This window comes from Podarcis liolepis, assembly GCF_965112155.1.
Source record: "Podarcis liolepis genome assembly, chromosome: 3".
Classification (NCBI taxonomy): domain Eukaryota; kingdom Metazoa; phylum Chordata; class Lepidosauria; order Squamata; family Lacertidae; genus Podarcis; species Podarcis liolepis.
Genome location: NC_139557.1, coordinates 73,940,402 through 73,958,239, shown reverse-complemented (window position 1 = coordinate 73,958,239; position 17,838 = coordinate 73,940,402). Strand labels below are relative to the sequence as shown.

General features: G+C 41.2%; 1 protein-coding gene across 1 annotated transcript in view; it reads left to right on the top strand.

Annotated features, from left to right (window-relative positions):
- RPS6KA2 (ribosomal protein S6 kinase A2) overlaps positions 1–17,838 on the top strand; it is a 176,414-nt gene that overhangs the window by 5,079 nt on the left and 153,497 nt on the right. The window contains exon 2 of the mRNA XM_083496442.1: positions 1,085–1,138. Coding sequence (XP_083352568.1) covers positions 1,085–1,138 — 54 coding nt within the window. The remainder of the gene's footprint in view (positions 1–1,084; positions 1,139–17,838) is intronic.

Here is a 17,838-nt window from a genome sequence, read left to right as displayed (position 1 = left end):
TTCAATGAGCATCCCCTCAATATCTTCATCCAAGTTGTTTATAAAGAAGTTGAACAACAATAGGCCTGGGACAGAACCCTGTGGCACCCCACTTATCACTTTTCCTCAGGTTGACTAGGAACCATTAGTGAGTATTCTTTGTGTTCAGTCAGTCAACCAGTTATAAATCCACCTAACAGTTATCTTGTCTAGTTCACATTTTACCAGCTTCTTCACAAGAATACCATGGGGCACTTTGTCAAAAGCCTTACTGAAATCAAGATGCAATATGTCCACAGCATTCCCCTGATCCAGCAGGCTAGTAAAGCTATCAAAAAAAGAAATGAGATTTGTATGGCATGGCTTACTTTTTAGAAACCCATGCTGGGTATTAGTAATCACGGCATGTTTTTCTAAGTGCTTACAGACCCACTGTTTAATTATCTGTTCTAGGACTTTTCTTGGAATAGACATCCAGCTGACCAGTCCGTAATTACCTGGATCCCCCCCCCCCCATTTTGAAGATGGAAACAACATTTGCCTGCCTCCAGTCCACAGGGACCTCATCTGTTCTCCAAGAATTCTCAAAGATTATAGAAAGATGCCCTGAGATTACATCTGCAAGCTCCTGTAGTACCCTTGAGTGCAGCTCATCAGGCCTTGGAGATCTGAATTCATTTCAAGTAGCCAAGTGCTCCCTTACTACCTCTTTTTTATCTTGGGCTGCAGTTCCTTCCTTGCATCATTTATTCCATCGTCACCATGTTAGGCACTGACAGGCCTTTGATTCAGTCTTATTCAGCAGGGTCTTCTTATGAACCATGAACCAGTTATTGGCTCTTATCCTAATCTACCTCACAAGGATACCGTTTTGAAGAAGGGCAAGATAAAAACATGACAGATAAAATAATATTGCTATGATCACTCACCGATTCTGTGTTGTTTTTAGCCACTGAATGAAATAAATCCCCTTATATGCAATAATGTTACGATAGCTGGGGGGGTGTTTAAAAAAGAACAATTTATGTATTTGATGTGCAGTTTAATGGTTTCTCAGATTTACAGTGTCTTCATAACATTTCTCTTCTCTCTTTTTAATTACCAGCCGGCAGCAGAAGATGCCAGCCTGGATGAGGGCTTGGATGAGTCTACAAATGAGGTAATTCCATTTGTTATGCCCACTTCATTAAAAAAATAATAATACTGAAGATGCTTAGCATTGGTTATGTTTTTAGAAATCTTGAGGATTTCTACTGAGGAAACATGTATATGTGAGCGAAGTCTCTAGCCAGGATCGTGAATTCATCAGGGAGCTGGACTTGAGGGTTTTGTACTTGGCTCTGGATGGCAGAGACCAAAAAAGGATCTCGTTGGTACACTGGCCCCCCTGCAGCCCAGCTACTTCCTTGACTATGCTAGTGGAGGGGGTCTCTGGTGTGGCATTGGATAATCGCAGGACATAAGTGCTGAACATCTTCAGTATCCATGCAATCCTGCTTTGCCTGTCCAGCGCAGGACTTCATGGTTTTGTGGGGCTTTCTCAGTACACCATACATCCAATGCATAATGCAGGTCGTACCCTAGATCTGGTTTTTGTCACACAGGGGATTGGGAAGGATATGTTGGTTCCGGGGGGTGTGGGTGTGTGATCCGTTGGCATGCACAGATCACTTCTTGGTTTGGGTGTGACTTGCACACCCTGCAGGGGAGGGAGAACAGTTAAGTTGAAGGATTTCTGATCACTTGGGGGGACTTTCCAGGCAGTATGACAGATGCTTCTGTTGAAGCCCTAGTTTTACCGTGGAATAGTAAGATGGAGAGGGCTATTGACTTGAATCCTCAGGGAGTCTGAGAAGTTCATTGGGTTTCTGAGGAGCTCCAAGGAATGAAACAGGCCAGTTAATGACTAGAGTACAAGTGGCACAAGAGGTACAAGCACACAGCCATGCCTAACCTTTGGCAGTGTTGCTACAAAGAAAATATATCTACCTGCCTCTGTTGCGTCCTATGAATTGTCCAGCTCTTCATCATTAACAATGGACCATTCAGTAGCCTGCTGTGAAAGATTTGTGAGGCTCTGTCTACCTGTTAGAACAACGAGTCACAGTGCTGCTTGGCTTCATTCAAATAAGACTTCATAAAGTAAGAGGGTTAAGAAGTGATTACTGGAAATTAAGAATGAACCAGCATTGATAACTAATGCATTTTCTTCATTTGGATGATTTCTGAATACATATTTTTGTAGTACGCCAATAATATATGAACTTTCATCAAGGCTGGCAGTAATCTCCACTCCAGTCAGAAATGCACTTTTGGTACTTGGAATAAATTATGCAGATCATGGTTTGCATTAGTTTACATACCAAATTCAAATTACAAAACTCTCTTTCAAAATATATTCCTCTCTGATGAGTTTCAGGTGGCACTTAAAAGCATTAGTCTTTCACATAGCCTTTGGTGAGGCAGATAAAGGATGTTCTCTGCTACTTAAGGTTTTTAAATGTCTTATTTTTGTCTATTCTGAGTGTTAAGCTATTATGCTGATATTAATTCTAGGGTGCTTTAAAAAAAAGTAAGCTGCCTGTTGTACACCTTTATTTTGGAAAGGCAACATCTGAAATATTACACATTAATAAAGGTTTCGAAGTTTCAAAATGCAGAGAACCTCTTTCAGCTCAGTCCTGTGCATCTCTCTACTCAGCAATTAAGTCCCATTGAGTTTAGTGGGGGTTACTGCCAGGTGAATGTGTGCATGATTACAGCTAGTGGTGCCATCAGCGCAAGACTTTGGGGCAGGCAAATAAGCCAGATGAACCCCAAATGCAGCAGGGCTGGCTTACCACATTTTGAAGTAAGTGAAGCAGTGCATATGACTATATAAATAGTGCCCCTCATAGTGATGATAAGTTCTAGCCTTTTAAAAAAAAACAATAATGGGCAAATCATTGGGCATCTACCCAAGAACTCTTAAAGAATTCAAACGTGTCCTCTTTTTTTGGTGATGCATAACTGGCCACCAAAGCCTTCATGAAAACAGACCAGAATGACAAGCATTCTTTTTTATTTGGACTGGCCATCTGCACAAGACTACTACAGCTAAAAAGTAGGGTCGTAATAAGAGATGCAGCAATTGCTTAAAAAACAAATCAAAAATCAAAACCTTCACAGTATGCATTTAATCTACAGGTGTTTTAGGTTAATGTTTAATTAGAGGAAATACAAAACAGGTCAGGCAATATATGTCATGAAAAATATTCCATCCTTATGAATAAAGACACACGCTTTTCCTTCTCGTTTCTGTTGTCATGCCAACAATAATCTATTCAAAACAATTCTCTGCTTGTGGAATATACTAAACTCAAATCAACCCTAGAAGTGTCCTTGTAGAACACTTAGGCATTTTCCTTTTACAAGGTAAGGAAACCTAGAACAACAAATGTCTGCCCTATTTAATCATAATTTGATACTGATATTTTAAAACAACTTTAATGGTTACATAGATGAGAAGAGGTGGTGACCTATAATCAGTCTGTTTTCCTCCCCCACCCCATGCTTATTTCAAACAACTGATATTGGTCAGGATATATTAAGCATCTATTGACCTATGATCCCTTCCATTATAATGTCAGCTGCTGACATTTCTACTCAGTTCTCCATTGGGGCTATTCTGCTGAGACTTCTTAGTATTACCTTGATTTGACATGATAGAGCGGTCTATACTGTTGCCTATGCACATTAATCTAATTGACTTCAACTAAATGTGAATTTATTGCACATCTTGCTTGTGACATATGCACTTCTGGGAATCAGTGTAAACTCTTGAGTTTCAGTGCTAAAATAATTCTAGATTGAACCATATTCACATACTGTACATATCTGGTATGGTATGGTTTATTTATATACCACTTTTTAGTCCAAAGCCTACCAATGTGGTGAACAATGTAGTACCTATCAGTGGAGGTTCCTTTGCTGGTGAAAGTGGGGCATAACTCTCTTAAGATTCTAAGCCCACCCAAAACCACCAAAGCCACCATCCAATCTTTCTCTTGCCAACCACTGCTAATACATTTCCACTGACTGAGAGGCTTGCTAGATACTTATGCCCATCTCCTCTTTTTAGCTCATGAAGCTTACTTCTGGACCCCTCATTAACGAAGGTTAGACACTTTTCAATTTAGTTAGGCATTAAGTACTTATCCAATGGCAACGCCTTCATGTCCACACCTTTTACAAGATCTTGACATAGAGCAAGTTCCATTTCCTGTAGCACAGCAGCCTCTGGAGGCGCAGCAATGTCCTTAACTAGTTTGCAGCTGCCTCTGAATTCAGCAGACCACACTTAACATGAGCCTGTGGTTTTCAACTCAAGTTCAGACATTAAAAAACCCCTCATGTTTTCATGTTACGTGTGAATTCAGTTTATGTATCTTACAAATACTGAACTCTGGAAAGTCTTATAAAACTAAAGCAATTACCTAGTTACAAACCTTAGTTTATCATAGGGGGCTAACAGAAGTTCCGTTGGCACAAGGATTTATGTTTGCACAGTGTAGATTTTTCTTCCTTCCCTCTCCTTGTGCACCCCACACCCTCCACAAATCTCCAGAGGATTGGGAGAAGCCCCAAGACAGATGAGGCATGAGGAGAGGAGAGGGAGGGGAGGTTCTGGTGTGCAGGCAAAGTCCTTTGTGCTAATGGAACTACTTTGCTGGATACCACCTATGAAGTTTAGTTAACTAAATTTGCTAGCATGTGCATATGAAGAAGACCACTGCAACACATGTGAACATCATCCAAAAGAAAGAAAATATTTTTTTCTTTATATTGTCTTTGTTTTATATGAAATGCATTTTTGTCACAGCAGGTATCATCTAAGAAGTATTTTCCATTCTCTCTCACCCAGTAGAGCAGAACTTTCCAAACTTCTCACATTGGTGACACACCTTTTAGAAATGCATCATTTTGTGACACAGAATTCGGTTTTACTAGCAAACTGGAAATTAAACTAACCCCTTTCCAGGAGTGTAGGGAGTGTTCACACGACACACCTACACACTGCAGTCGAGACACTAATGCGCCGCGACACACAGTTTAAAAAGCTCTACAGTAGAGAATGTTTCTTCTAAGATCTCTCGCTTCTTTCAGATGTCTTTTGAAAACTGTATTGTTTAGGCAGGCATTTGCAATATGGGTTTTTTCTATTTATTGATGATATATTGATTTTTTTAAAATGTTATTTTTATGGATGCTTTTTGCTGATTTTATTCTTTTATGCTGTAATACTGCCTTGATATATTTTAATGAAAGTGTGGATTATAAACACACACAAAATAAATAAGTAAGATAGTGCTTGCCATCTGCATTGACTGGGGTACTTTTAAAATTGGCAATGCAGTTTTAAATTACCTTAGAGCACTTTTAAAATCCACACTACAGCTGCACTCCCTCTAATATTGAACTAATAATGAACACTGTGATTGCCAGTAGAACTGGAGCCAAAACAAGAGGGAGTATTCACATCCTCTAGGGAGCCCTAAAGTTTGTAGAAGTAGATTTTTTTAAAAAAAATGCAAAGAGGATTGAACGTACTCAGTATCTGCATAATGTTAAGGAACAGTTGGAAAAGAAAATTGGGTGTGGGTATGGAAAGCCCTGCTTCATTGCATTAAAACAGGTATGGGGAACCTTTGGCCCTCCAGATGTTGCTGAACTACAACTCTTGTCACCCCAGTAAGCATGGACAATGACCAGAGCCGATGGTAGTCATAGTACAGCAACATCTGGTGGGTCAAAGGTTCCCCATGCCTATAGCTATAGCTTATAGCAAGGTTTCCCAAACTTTCCCCAGCTGTTGTTGGACTACAGTTCCCATCATCCCTGACCACTGGTCCTGCTAGCTAAGGATGATGTGAGTTGAAGTCCAAAAACAGTTGGAGAACCAAGTTTGGGAAACCCTGGCATATACTATAATTGAGGAGGGCATGGGTGACTAGCTAGAACCCTGAACAGGAACATTCATGTTAGGGGTGAAGAGAATAGACATTTTGTTGCAGGTCCCAATTATCTAACAAACTGATGGACTAAACATTGTAGCTGGAATTCAGAGTATTTTTAAATAATTGGCATAAACTGGTAATGTTTACAAACAGTATAAAATTGCACTTACAATATAAAAATTACACTGTCTCTATTTTTATGTTCCAAAGTAAATAACATTTGAAGCTTTTAGGATGAGATTAATAATGTTCTCAGTTTACTTTTCAGCTTGAGTTACGTAAAAGGTTTGAAGTTTAACTAAATTATTACAGCTTATCAACTCTAATTTGTTCTTGAAATTGAATTTTGTGAAGCTTTTCTATTTTAATTTCCTTGGGTCTATTTTCATTCATGCATGCATTTTATTTATTTATTTAATTTCTATACCGCCCTATACCCAAAGGTCTCGGGGCAGTTCACATAAAATATCGAATACATAAAATCAAAACAAAAAATAACAACCCAATAAAAAAAACCCCAACCTCTTGTTAAAGCAATTGCAGCGGTGCAGTGGGTCTGTCTGTTAACTGGAAGGTTGGTGGTTTGAGGCCACCCAAGGATGGCTGTGGCAGGATTCCTGCATCGCGGGGCGTTGGATTAGATGACCCTTAGGATCCCTTCCAATTCTACGATTCTGTGATTCTATACACCAATTGTGAACATATTTTCCAAATGTGTAGTTTGGATCCTGATGCTTACCTCCAGGGGCAGCCTGTCCCATTTCATGAAAGAGGAATGTGCTATCTCCTGCCGCCACCCCCAGTCGCCGCATTTCCTGCAGCCATGCCTCACCCCCACCCCACCACTGCCACCACCAAAAACCCCCCAAAACCCTCTTGCCAAAATTTGTGTATACACACACATAAATAATACTTAGAGTAAGTTGCTTCCAATATAGGCATATGGAGCATAACAAAGGGTTAGTCATTTTCAGCAGCCTCTATGTTGGGGCTCTAATGTTATTCTGACCCCCAAGTTCCATTAATTTCAATGGGAGTCGTGTTACCCCAAACATGCTTATAAGGATATAAGTGCAACTCAAGCCACTCGGAGCTGCAACCTTCTGTTTCAACATTTAAATGCCCGCTGACAACTTTTCGACTCCACCAGGCAAATAAGAATGCATCTTTCCACAATGATTAATTGATGTCTGTTTTTTACTGTATGGTTTTTACTGCCTTATTTTATGTTTGCTTTTGTTGTGAACCATTTTGATATATTTTATAAAATAGCAGTATACAGTGGAGCCTCAGTAGTCGAACGTAATCCGTTCTGGAAGACCATTCAACTTCTGAAACGTTCGACAACCAAGGTGCAATTGCCGGTCGGCAAAATCCATTGAAAAAATGGAGAAACATGCCTCAGAAGCCGTTCAACTTCTGAGGTGCATTTGAAAATGGAAGCATTCACTTCCAGGTTGTCGGCATTCGGAAGCCGAAACGCTCGCCGAAACATATTTTTATAAATAAATAAGTGCTAGGAAGCTATTTCAGTTCTATGAACTATGAGGAAAGATTTACTTAAAATGCAAATCCATAGATTATAGATTTTGGAAACAAACAAAAAGCTCAAATGATTTCTGTATTATCCTTGGACTAGATGACCCTCCAGGTCCCTTCCAACTCTACAGTTCTATGATTTTTTGAAGTAACAATGTAATTGCCTAACAACTGAAAAAGAACTGCAGGAAACAAGTAATAACAAGAAAATGAACATGCAAAGAATATCAGTTTCCATAGATCTAGTCAAACACAACAGTGAATCATCTGGCAGTGCATTAAAAGGCACAAAGCTCCCTTTCTGGGATTATTGATGAGGTAGTTAAAGCATTTTTCTTTGTTTAATGTTTTGCCTTGGATGACACTGTCACATTCTGGGCTTGATGAAATGTTTGTTATATATGTTTAAATAAGGAAGTTGCTGCAATTAAAATCAAAGGGGTCAATCCAAATTAAATCATGCTTTGAGTTGGAATCGTTAAAATCAACAGGACTTACATGAGTCATCATGACTAACTTAAGTCCTACTGGCTTCAGTAGGTGCACTCTAAACTAAGGTTACCAGACGTCCCCGTTTGCCGGAGACAGTCCCCGGATTTACAAATCAGTCCCCATACAAAATCAATTGAAGTTGAAAAGTGTCCCCAGATTCACTGAAAAAAATCTGGTAACCTTACTCTAAACATGAGTCCTGTATGCATACAATCCAATGCCAGGAAAGCAAAGTCAGCCAATTAAGAATTAATGACTAAAGTGAGACAATGAAGCTTTAATGACAACAACCATTAATGTGCACCAGAGCCAGCTCAGCCATTAGGCAGACTGAGGCAGCTGCCTCAGGTGGCAGAAGCCCCCAAAGGCAGGAGCCCCGCAGTCACACCACCTCCTCTACCACTGGTGCAGAAGTGGCAGCGGTATTGGCACTTACTTTGGGTGAAATTGCATTCAAAAACATTGTAGAGATCCTGCCTGAAATTGGTCGGTGGAGAAGTGAAGGTGGCAGGTAAGACTGTGGCAGGGCAGGGGAAGGTGGCACTTCCAGGATGCTCTATCCCCAATGTGCACAGTGTTTTATAGAGTAACAATAAAAGTAGGCCTGGCATCAGCACTTGATAGTGGTGTAGTGGAGGGAGAACCCTGAGGAATACAGCTCCAGAACTTGTTTCAGAGCAGGAATAATTATGTTATCCGTGAGAGTGACACTGTAATTGAATGATAGAATCATGGAGTTGGAAGGGACCCCAAGTGTCTTCTAGTCCAACCCCTGCAATGCAGGAAACTTAGCTAAATCCATGGCAGGATGGCATTCATGACAGATGGCTATCCAACCTCTACTTAAAAACCTCCAGTGAAGGAGAGCTCACAACCTCCTGCGGGAGTCCGTTCCACTGTCAAACATCCCTTACTGTAAGGTTACCAGATTTTTTTCAATGAATCCGGGGACATTTTTCAACTTCAATGAATTTTGTCAGGAGACTGATTTGTAAATCTGGGGACTGTCCCCGGGAAATGGGGACGTCTGGTAACCTTACCTTACTGTCAGAAACGTCTTCCTGATGTTTAGTTCTAATCTCCTTTCCTGTAACTTGAAGCCATTGGTTTGAGTCCTACCCTCCAGAGCAGGAGAAAACAAGCTTGCTTCATATTATTGATGGACCTTCCTTACACTGACAACTGAAAAGTCAGAGAATGCAAAAGAAGCTGAATGCTTCTTTCTGTTTCTTTGTGAGGATTCTTACTTCTTGCTAATTGTATGCCTTTATGATTAAAACATAAAGGTTGTGTGTCTGTGGGGTGAAGGCCTTTTGTTAAAGGTAAGAATATTCACATGTTGAACCTCTGCAGCCACAATACTTGATCAGGGATGGACACACATATCTCCCCAGCTGAAATGCAGCCTGCTGACAGTTGCGTCACCCTTTGTCGGATCACAGAAACCGAACAGCCAAGTGGCTCCGGTGAAATAAAATTCACCAGATGCCATTCAGAACTGCCATTCAGAACTGAGTAGCTGCTTGACTTCTTGTCCAAGAAGTACCACGGCGTACGTTTCCTTGCTTGCAAGGGATAGGGAAGAACTGGCAGCTGCAGCACTTTTGCTGACAGGCAGGCGGAAGTGTTCATGGGCACTGGAGGGCAGTCAGTGCTGGTACCATGCCACGAAAGGCAGCCCAAACCTGGAGCTGAGCCCGACAAAACTTGAGGTTCCCGTTCCAATGAACGTACATAATCTGAAATTCAATATGGGAAGACAATAGAGGGAGAGGAAGGAATATTTCTAACTCTGTAAATTGAATCATGGATTCCCAACTCTTGAAAAAAAGAACCAACGTCTCATAAAAAGCCCCATGCCTCTCTTTATTATTTAATTTTATTTAAACAATTTACATACCACTTAACTACAATACTCTCTATGTGGTTTGCAAGGATACAGTACAGTGGTACCTCAGGTTACATACGCTTCAGGTTACATACGCTTCAGGTTACAGACTCCGCTAACCCAGAAATAGTGCTTCAGGTTAAGAACTTTGCTTCAGGATGAGAACAGAAATCGTGCTCTGGCGGCGCAGTGGCAGCAGGAGGCCCCATTAGCTAAAGTGGTGCTTCAGGTTAAGAACAGTTTCAGGTTAAGTATGGACCTCCGGAACGAATTAAGTACTTAACCCGAGGTGGTTGTTGTTTAGTCGTTTAGTCGTGTCTGACTCTTCGTGACCCCATGGACCAGAGCACGCCAGGCACTTCTGTCTTCCACTGCCTCCCGCAGTCTTCCACTGTGGCTCCCGCAGTGGTACCCAAGGTACCACTGTACAAAAAAAATAAATATCAGTTAAAGATATAGTATAGAATCAAATTCCAATTAAAATGCCTGCTGGGATTTTAAAAAAGCCTTTTGGATGATCTCTTTATTCAGAGTTGCTTGTCAGAGTTTCCTCTGTAGGGTACTCCTGACTTTATGTGGGGGTCATCTGAATCCAGAGGTAGGCCTTCTGCTGTCCAACCATTCTTTGCAGCCGAGTGCCTCTGGGTGCAAGTGAGCTCTGAGAACACTGTGACTGCTTGGAAATTTACTGCCTAGGTAGAAAACTAGTTCCTCACTTATTGCTTAGCTCACGTATGAAGTAAGCGGCACTGCCACCAAGTGGCATTTATTTAAAAGGCACAGAAATATTTGAAATTGTGACACTTTTACAACATGAAGATTTCTCAACCTGCGAGGAAAAGCATGGACTTCCTTCATTAAATACCCATGGTATCATGAGTGTCTTTTTCACCCTGGATGCATCAGGAATGGTACATCACATCCTCAGTGTATGCCCCTCGGTCTTCCAGCACTGCGGTCTTATTCATGTTTACTCAAAAGTATGCCCCATTCGGGGGGTGGGGGGGGGACAACCTTGCAAACAGGACTTGTTTGTTTTCTCTGGAAAGTGAAGGGTTACAGCAACAAACAATTGAGCATGCACAAAGCTGGCAAACTTTCGTTTCTTGTTCCTGCCAGTCATGCAAACTAGGCAGGGATAGTTTGTAATCAATCTTGGTTTAAATTATTAAAATATTCAAGTTTGTTGGATAGAAGTCAGGGCTCAAAATGTACTTGGGGGCTTGCTAGATTTGATTTATGAACTATTTTTGAGTTTTGGTGGCACCATGAGGCCTGAAGGCATATTAAATTAATGTATGTAATTATATGAAGTAAATTGCTTCTTTGTTTATTAGGGAAATTGCATTGCAAATATCTCAGAAGAAGAAAAAGTAAGAATAATAGAATCTGAGAGTTGGAAGGGAGCCAAGGGCCATCTAGTCCAACCCCCTAAAATGCAGAAATCTCAGCTAAAGCATCCACGACAGATTAGCATCCAACTTCGCTTAAAAACCTCAAAGGAAGGAATCTGTTCCCCTGCCAAACAGCTCTTACTGTCAGAAAGTTTTTCCGAATGTTTAGTTGGACTCTCCTTTCTTGTAACTTGAGAAATTGGATTATTTATTATGTATTCTATGAATTTTGGGGATAGATTAATTGACATTGATTTTTCAGAGTTTCATTGTACAACCTTATACACATCTACATATGCTTTTGTAAATGCATACAGTGGTACCTTGGCTTACGAACTTAATCCGTTCTGGAGGTCTGTTCTTAAACCAAAGCATTCTTAAACCAAGGTGTGCTTTCCCATTGCAGTGGGGGACTCAACTTACAAATGGAACACACTCAACAGGAAGCGAAACATGTTCTTATTCCAAGGCAAAGTTGACAAACCAAAACACCTACTTCATGGTTTCCAGTGTTCTTAATCCAAGTTGTTCATAAACTAAGCTGTTCTTAAACCAAGGTACCACTGTACAGTATATGATTGCAACCTTGACAGCATTACTCACAAGTTGTTTTCAGCAGCATGGTAACCTGATATTTCAGGACAAACATGACAGTTTTCACATCTTATATTTTTGTGGAGAATAGTACTTTTAAACTCTTAGTGTTTAAAAAGACCATATAAATTACTAGATTGTAATGGGTGGGTATATAGTTTTGTAATGAAACTATTTTTTGCTTGCAAAGTCAGTGATCTAATTGTGCAGTAACTTTACCTGACAGCAGAGGTCACTCTTGTTTATCAAAATGAGAAACCTCATTCTAAATAAGCTATACTGTATTACTTTAGCTTTATAATTTTGAGACCTGGGTGTCCCCTACTCCCCTGATACTTTCCACTTTCTGAAGAAGTGGGACATTCATGAACAGCAGACAAATTGTGTCTGGTTCACACACAACCTTACTGCAGTGGCATGCATGTATGGTTCTAGGTTCTGATTCCAACCACATAGAAAGATGGGAGTGGGGGATCCCGTAATAAAAGCAAAAGGAGGAGCATGTGTAAGTGCAGCTAAATGTTCCACAGTTGCCAGTTGCTTATTGCCTTGCAGCCCCTCTCTTTTCTCAAGTGCTTTTCTCTTTCCATGACCATTTTTTCTGTATTGGTGCCCTGACCTATGGGGTAGGGATAGGATTTTGCACTCCTTGCCCACAAAACCTTTTTGGCCTCTAGTCACTCTTTCTAGTGTGATTTACATAGTTCTCTGTTTAAATGCACAGTGCTGATTTTGTCACATCTAATCTGGCTCTAGGCTGACCTGATTCCTAAACAACCTAGATTTAACCTACCCGAGCAACAATCTCTGCCACAACCTCAGGTGCTCCCAGGCATATAAACAAGCCCATAGAAGACACAGATATCATAGAAATGCTGTACTTGGAATGATGGCTCTCAGTAAGGCACATACAGTGGTGCCTCGCAAGACGAAAAGAATCCGTTCCGCGAGTCTCTTCGTCTTGCGGTTTTTTCGTCTTGCGAAGCAAGCCCATTAGCGGCTTAGTGGATTAGCGCTATTAGCGGCTTAGCGGATCAGCTGATAAGCGGTTTAGCGGCTTAGCGGATCAGCTGATAAGCGGCTTAACGGATCAGCTGATTAGCAGCTTAGCGGATCAGCTGTTAAGCGGCTTAGCGGCTTAGGATCAGCTGATAAGTGGCTTAGCGGCTTGGGAAAAAAGGGGGGGGAGGAAAAAAACCCCGCAGGAACTCGCAAGACATTTTCGTCTTGCGAAGCAAGTCCATAGGAAATTCATTTTGCGAAGCACCTCCAAAACGGAAAACCCTTTCATCTAGCAGGTTTTCTGTCTTGCGAGGCATTCGTCTTGCGGGGCACCACTGTACCGGTAAATGAAATCTGTCAAACACAAACAACTTATATAGAACATGCATGTATACATTGCCATCATCATTCTGATTATGGTATGCTGCAAGCAGAAAATATGAGAAGACCAGATCTCAGAGGTACAGGATGAGTTAAGGCATGTAATGAAGACTTCTTAAGATAGTAATGAGGAACCTGGGGTACTCCAGATGTCATTGGAATACAACTCCCATCATTCCTGACTATTGGTCATGCTGGCTGGGGGGTGATAGGAGTTGGACTCCAACAACATCTGGAGGGCCACAGGTTCCCCATCCCTGCCTTAGGAGACCTTGAAGACCTTTCTTTGAATTCTATTCCAATCGCAGTCTGAGCTTCAGTGGCCTTGTGAAAGTCCTTTACTTGCCCAGATTCCTCATATTTATTATTTATTAAATTTGCATACCGCCCTTCATCTAGAGATCATAGGGCAGTTCACAACATATGTAAAGTTTTATCAATAACCTATATGAATGGGTTGTTATAAGTGTACACTCAGAGTGCTGAAGAAATGATAGCAAAGCAATATAATAGGCACCCAATACTGCATATTCATTAGGTTTGTGGTGTAGAAAGAGTTATCGGATGTTTAGGTAAGTCACTCTCTTACAGCCCACATAGGGCTGCTATCCTCACAGGGTTGTTGTAAGGATGTATTGATTAAAGAACTGAGTGCAGTGCAAAATGAAATGGAGAAAATAAAACATAAAAAACTCCCAAACTTTCTTTTCCATCATTTGAGTGGCTTTCTTTTAGGTCAGATTTTTAAAGCACAAAATTCAAAGATGCCTGAGCTGTACTGAATAAATTATTTTGTTTGCATGGGAGACATAGATGGCATGTGTTATGACTGTTCACTCTGACATTTCAGGAAAAAGCTATTGTCTGCTCTAGTAAACATGAGGGAAAAGCAGTACAAATCCATACAGCCGCCTAAAACAATGTTTCAGAATCATAGAAGATAACCCCAAGGGTCATCTAGTCCAACCCCCTGCAATGCAGGAATCTCAGCTTAAGCATCCATGAGAGATGACCATCCAACCTCTGTTTGAAAACCTCCAAAGAAGGAGAGAGATTTTTTGCAGGTTGGAAAAGGACAAGGTAATGCACTAAAAAGTGTGGTATAAGGATTGAATGACAGGAAAATGCATAACCTCCTCACAAACAAATCAGAATGAATATTCATTAAAGAGTGGACATTGTATAACCTCCATACAAGCTTTGTGCAGGCAAATCATGATGAATGCGCTATAAGCAAGTTATGTGGAGGAGCATACAAACAAATAGCTATTTCATCCTGTTCTCACATTTGGTCAAGCAGGTTTGATGGTGCTTTTTTTGAAGAAATATAACACCTGTTTTGAAAGTCAAAAGTGGGATTAAGGTAGCAATCCTGCTTTCTATTTTTATATGTTTGGTTGGTGGTAGAAAACCATCTAATATTGATGCTAAGCACAAATCACTAGTATGACTACTAGCTCTGCACTTTTAATATTCTGTATGTATGCAATATTATGCATATGAGACTTCAAAGAAACTTATCTCGTATTTGAAGAGATGCATGCTCTGAAGTGTTCAGACAGTTGCAATAAAGTAAATAATAACTGTAATCATGAGTTCTTTCGTGATGCTGCTAGGCAGCAACCCACAAAGCAGCCACTAGCATCATTGTTCTGTTATTATACTATATACAGGTATTGAAAAAAGTCCACAGGTCCAAATCTCTGTGCAAAATTAGAATTTGAGATCACCCCTCACACTGCTTTTTATAAACACCCTATCCACCAACAATTCTAACTTCCCCACCAATTTTGCAAGATTGGGCACTCACATATAAAATACAGACTTCACTTCCCTTTCTAATTTTAGAAAGATGTGTTTGTATTCCTTATGTAAGTCTCAGTAATTCATCCAAAGAAGAAGTGAAAATGGAAGATTATTTCATTGTGCTTGGCTGACTCATACAGACCGCTCACCATTAACAGGTGTGCTGTGGCAAACTGCATGCAGTAGGCATAGCTTGGTATCTCTTACCGTTTTGGATACTGAAACAGATTCTTCTGTTGCATGGGCTTTTAAGGAGCAGATGTTGGAGAGAGGTGGCTCATGTCAGGACTGGTCGTTGTCCTCTTCAGATCACCACACAAACGCTTCTTGTTCTTTTATAAAACTTTTTATTGCGTATTAACAAAACATTCTTATAAACAGTTCTTAACTATTATTCCTCAGAGTCACTTCTTTCAGATACCTTCTGAGCTCTGCTTCTCCATGACCAGCCACTCTCAAAATGGCGAAGGCGCCTTTCCCTTCGCTTTCCCGCTCTTTTTTCTAACCTCCTGGCTAGAGCTGGCCTGTATCTCCTCTCCTCCGAATCTGAGCTAGAACTTAACCCTTGCCTTTCCTGTGAACAACCGGTCCCTCCCTGTTGTTCCTCTTGCTCCCTTCTATTAGATTCACTGCTCTCCTCCCCCCCTTGGGGAATGCTTTCTCCCTCTGATAAACTGAAAACCTCTAATTCTTCCCTGACATCACCCCCTCCCCTAAGCCCCCCTTCCTCCTCCTCGCTCTCCTCTGTTTCTGGAGGACCGAACCCTATGAACTCCTCTTCCTCGCTATCTGTCTCTTCAAAAATTTCTTGAAGATGCCAGTTCTGGGGTTTTGGCTTGTGGGGATATTTTCTATGAAATTCTCGCTGCAATTCCGGAACGTTAATTTTTTCTGCTGGTTCCCATGAGTTCTCAGACTCATCTAACCCTTTCCATGCAACCAAATACTGTAATTTCCTCCTACTTATTCTCGAGTCTAATATCTCTTCCACTTCGGTCTCTTCTTCCCCCATCATGGTGGGGAAAGGAGGTGGTTCCCTTGAGATTTGATACTTATGTGCTGGTACAAACACTGACAATAAAGATCTATGAAATACAGGGTGTATTCTCATATTTTCAGGCAAATGAAGCTTGAAAGCGACTGGGTTAATTTGAGCCTTTACTTGGAAAGGTCCCAATCTCCTTGGTTCTAGCTTTTTACACTTCCCTCGTATTGGTAGTCCCTTGGTAGACAGCCATACCCAGCTCCCTACTTGGATTTCTTCCCCAACTCGCCGGTGCCTATCTGCAGCTTTTTTGTAAGCCTCTTTAGCTTCTTCCAAATCCTCTTTCAATATCTCATGCATGCACCTCAACTCCTCTATCATTTGTTCTGCTGCTGGTACTGCTAACTGCTCCTCTTGACCTGGGAATGCCCTTGGGTGCAAGCCATAGTTTGCCACAAATGGGGCTCTGCCCGTAGACACATGCATTGCATTATTATACGCAAACTCTGCTAGACTCAACTTCTCTAACCACCCACTCTGCTGATAACCAGCATAACACCTCAGATATTGTTGTAGTGTTGCATTCGTTCTTTCAGCTTCCCCATTGGTTTGCGGGTGTCTCGCTGACGTGAGGCTTAGCTCCACATCTAGTAACTGCATTAACCTCTTCCAAAATTGTGATGTAAATTGGGCCCCTCTATCTGAAATGATTTGTGATGGCATACCATGCAACCTAAAAATATTATCTAAAAACATCTTTGCAGTTTCCTGTGCGGTCGGAATTTTGGTACATGGTATGAAATGTGCCATCTTGGTTAGCATGTCAACCACTACAAAGATCACTGTTTGCCTGTGCGATGACGGTAGATCCGTTATAAAATCCATAGACACCACATCCCAAGGCCTTCCCGGCGTGGGCATAGGTTGCAACAACCCTGCGGGAGCTGCTCTGGGTGCCTTGGCTCGTTGACATACTTCACAACCTCTTACATATTGTGTTACTTCCTCCCTCAACTTTGGCCACCAGAACTGCCGTGTGATCTGATACAGGGTCTTTTCTCTACCAAAATGTCCTGCAGTCGGGTTATCATGATGTTGCCTCAACACTTTACCTCTTAATTCACCTGCAGGTACATACAGCACCCCTCTCCTGTACAACAATCCATCTTTTTCTTTGAAACCTTCCTCTTCCCCTTTACCTTTTCTCAGTTCTTCCATTTTCTTTTGTGCAAACTCATCTGTTACTGTCAATTGCTGGAATTCCCTGCCGTCCACTACTACGGCTGCACACCCCCACTGATCCGATCTCAGCATTTCTCGCAACTTGGGAGGTGCTTCCCCTTCCATATACTCAGGTTTGCGCGATAGCGCGTCTGCACGAATGTTTTGATGCCCAGGTATGTACTCAATCCTAAAATTAAACCCAGCAAAAAACTCTGCCCACCTAATTTGCCTTTGGTTTAGCTGTCTAGCAGTTCTCCAATACTCTAAATTCTTATGATCTGTTTGTACCACCACCTGATGTGATGCCCCTTCCAAAAAATGTCTCCACACTTTAAAGGCAGCGTGCACAGCTAAAAGTTCCTTATCAAATATGGTGTAGTTTTGTTCTGATTGATTTAATTTTCTAGAGTAGAATGCACAGGGTCTCCAGTCCCCTTCCTTGTCCTGTTGCAGCAGAATGGCCCCAATAGCCCTGTCAGAGGCATCAGTTTCTACCTTTATACGCTTACTTGGATCTAGGTGCATAAGATATTTTTCTGAAGCAAACACCACCTTTAA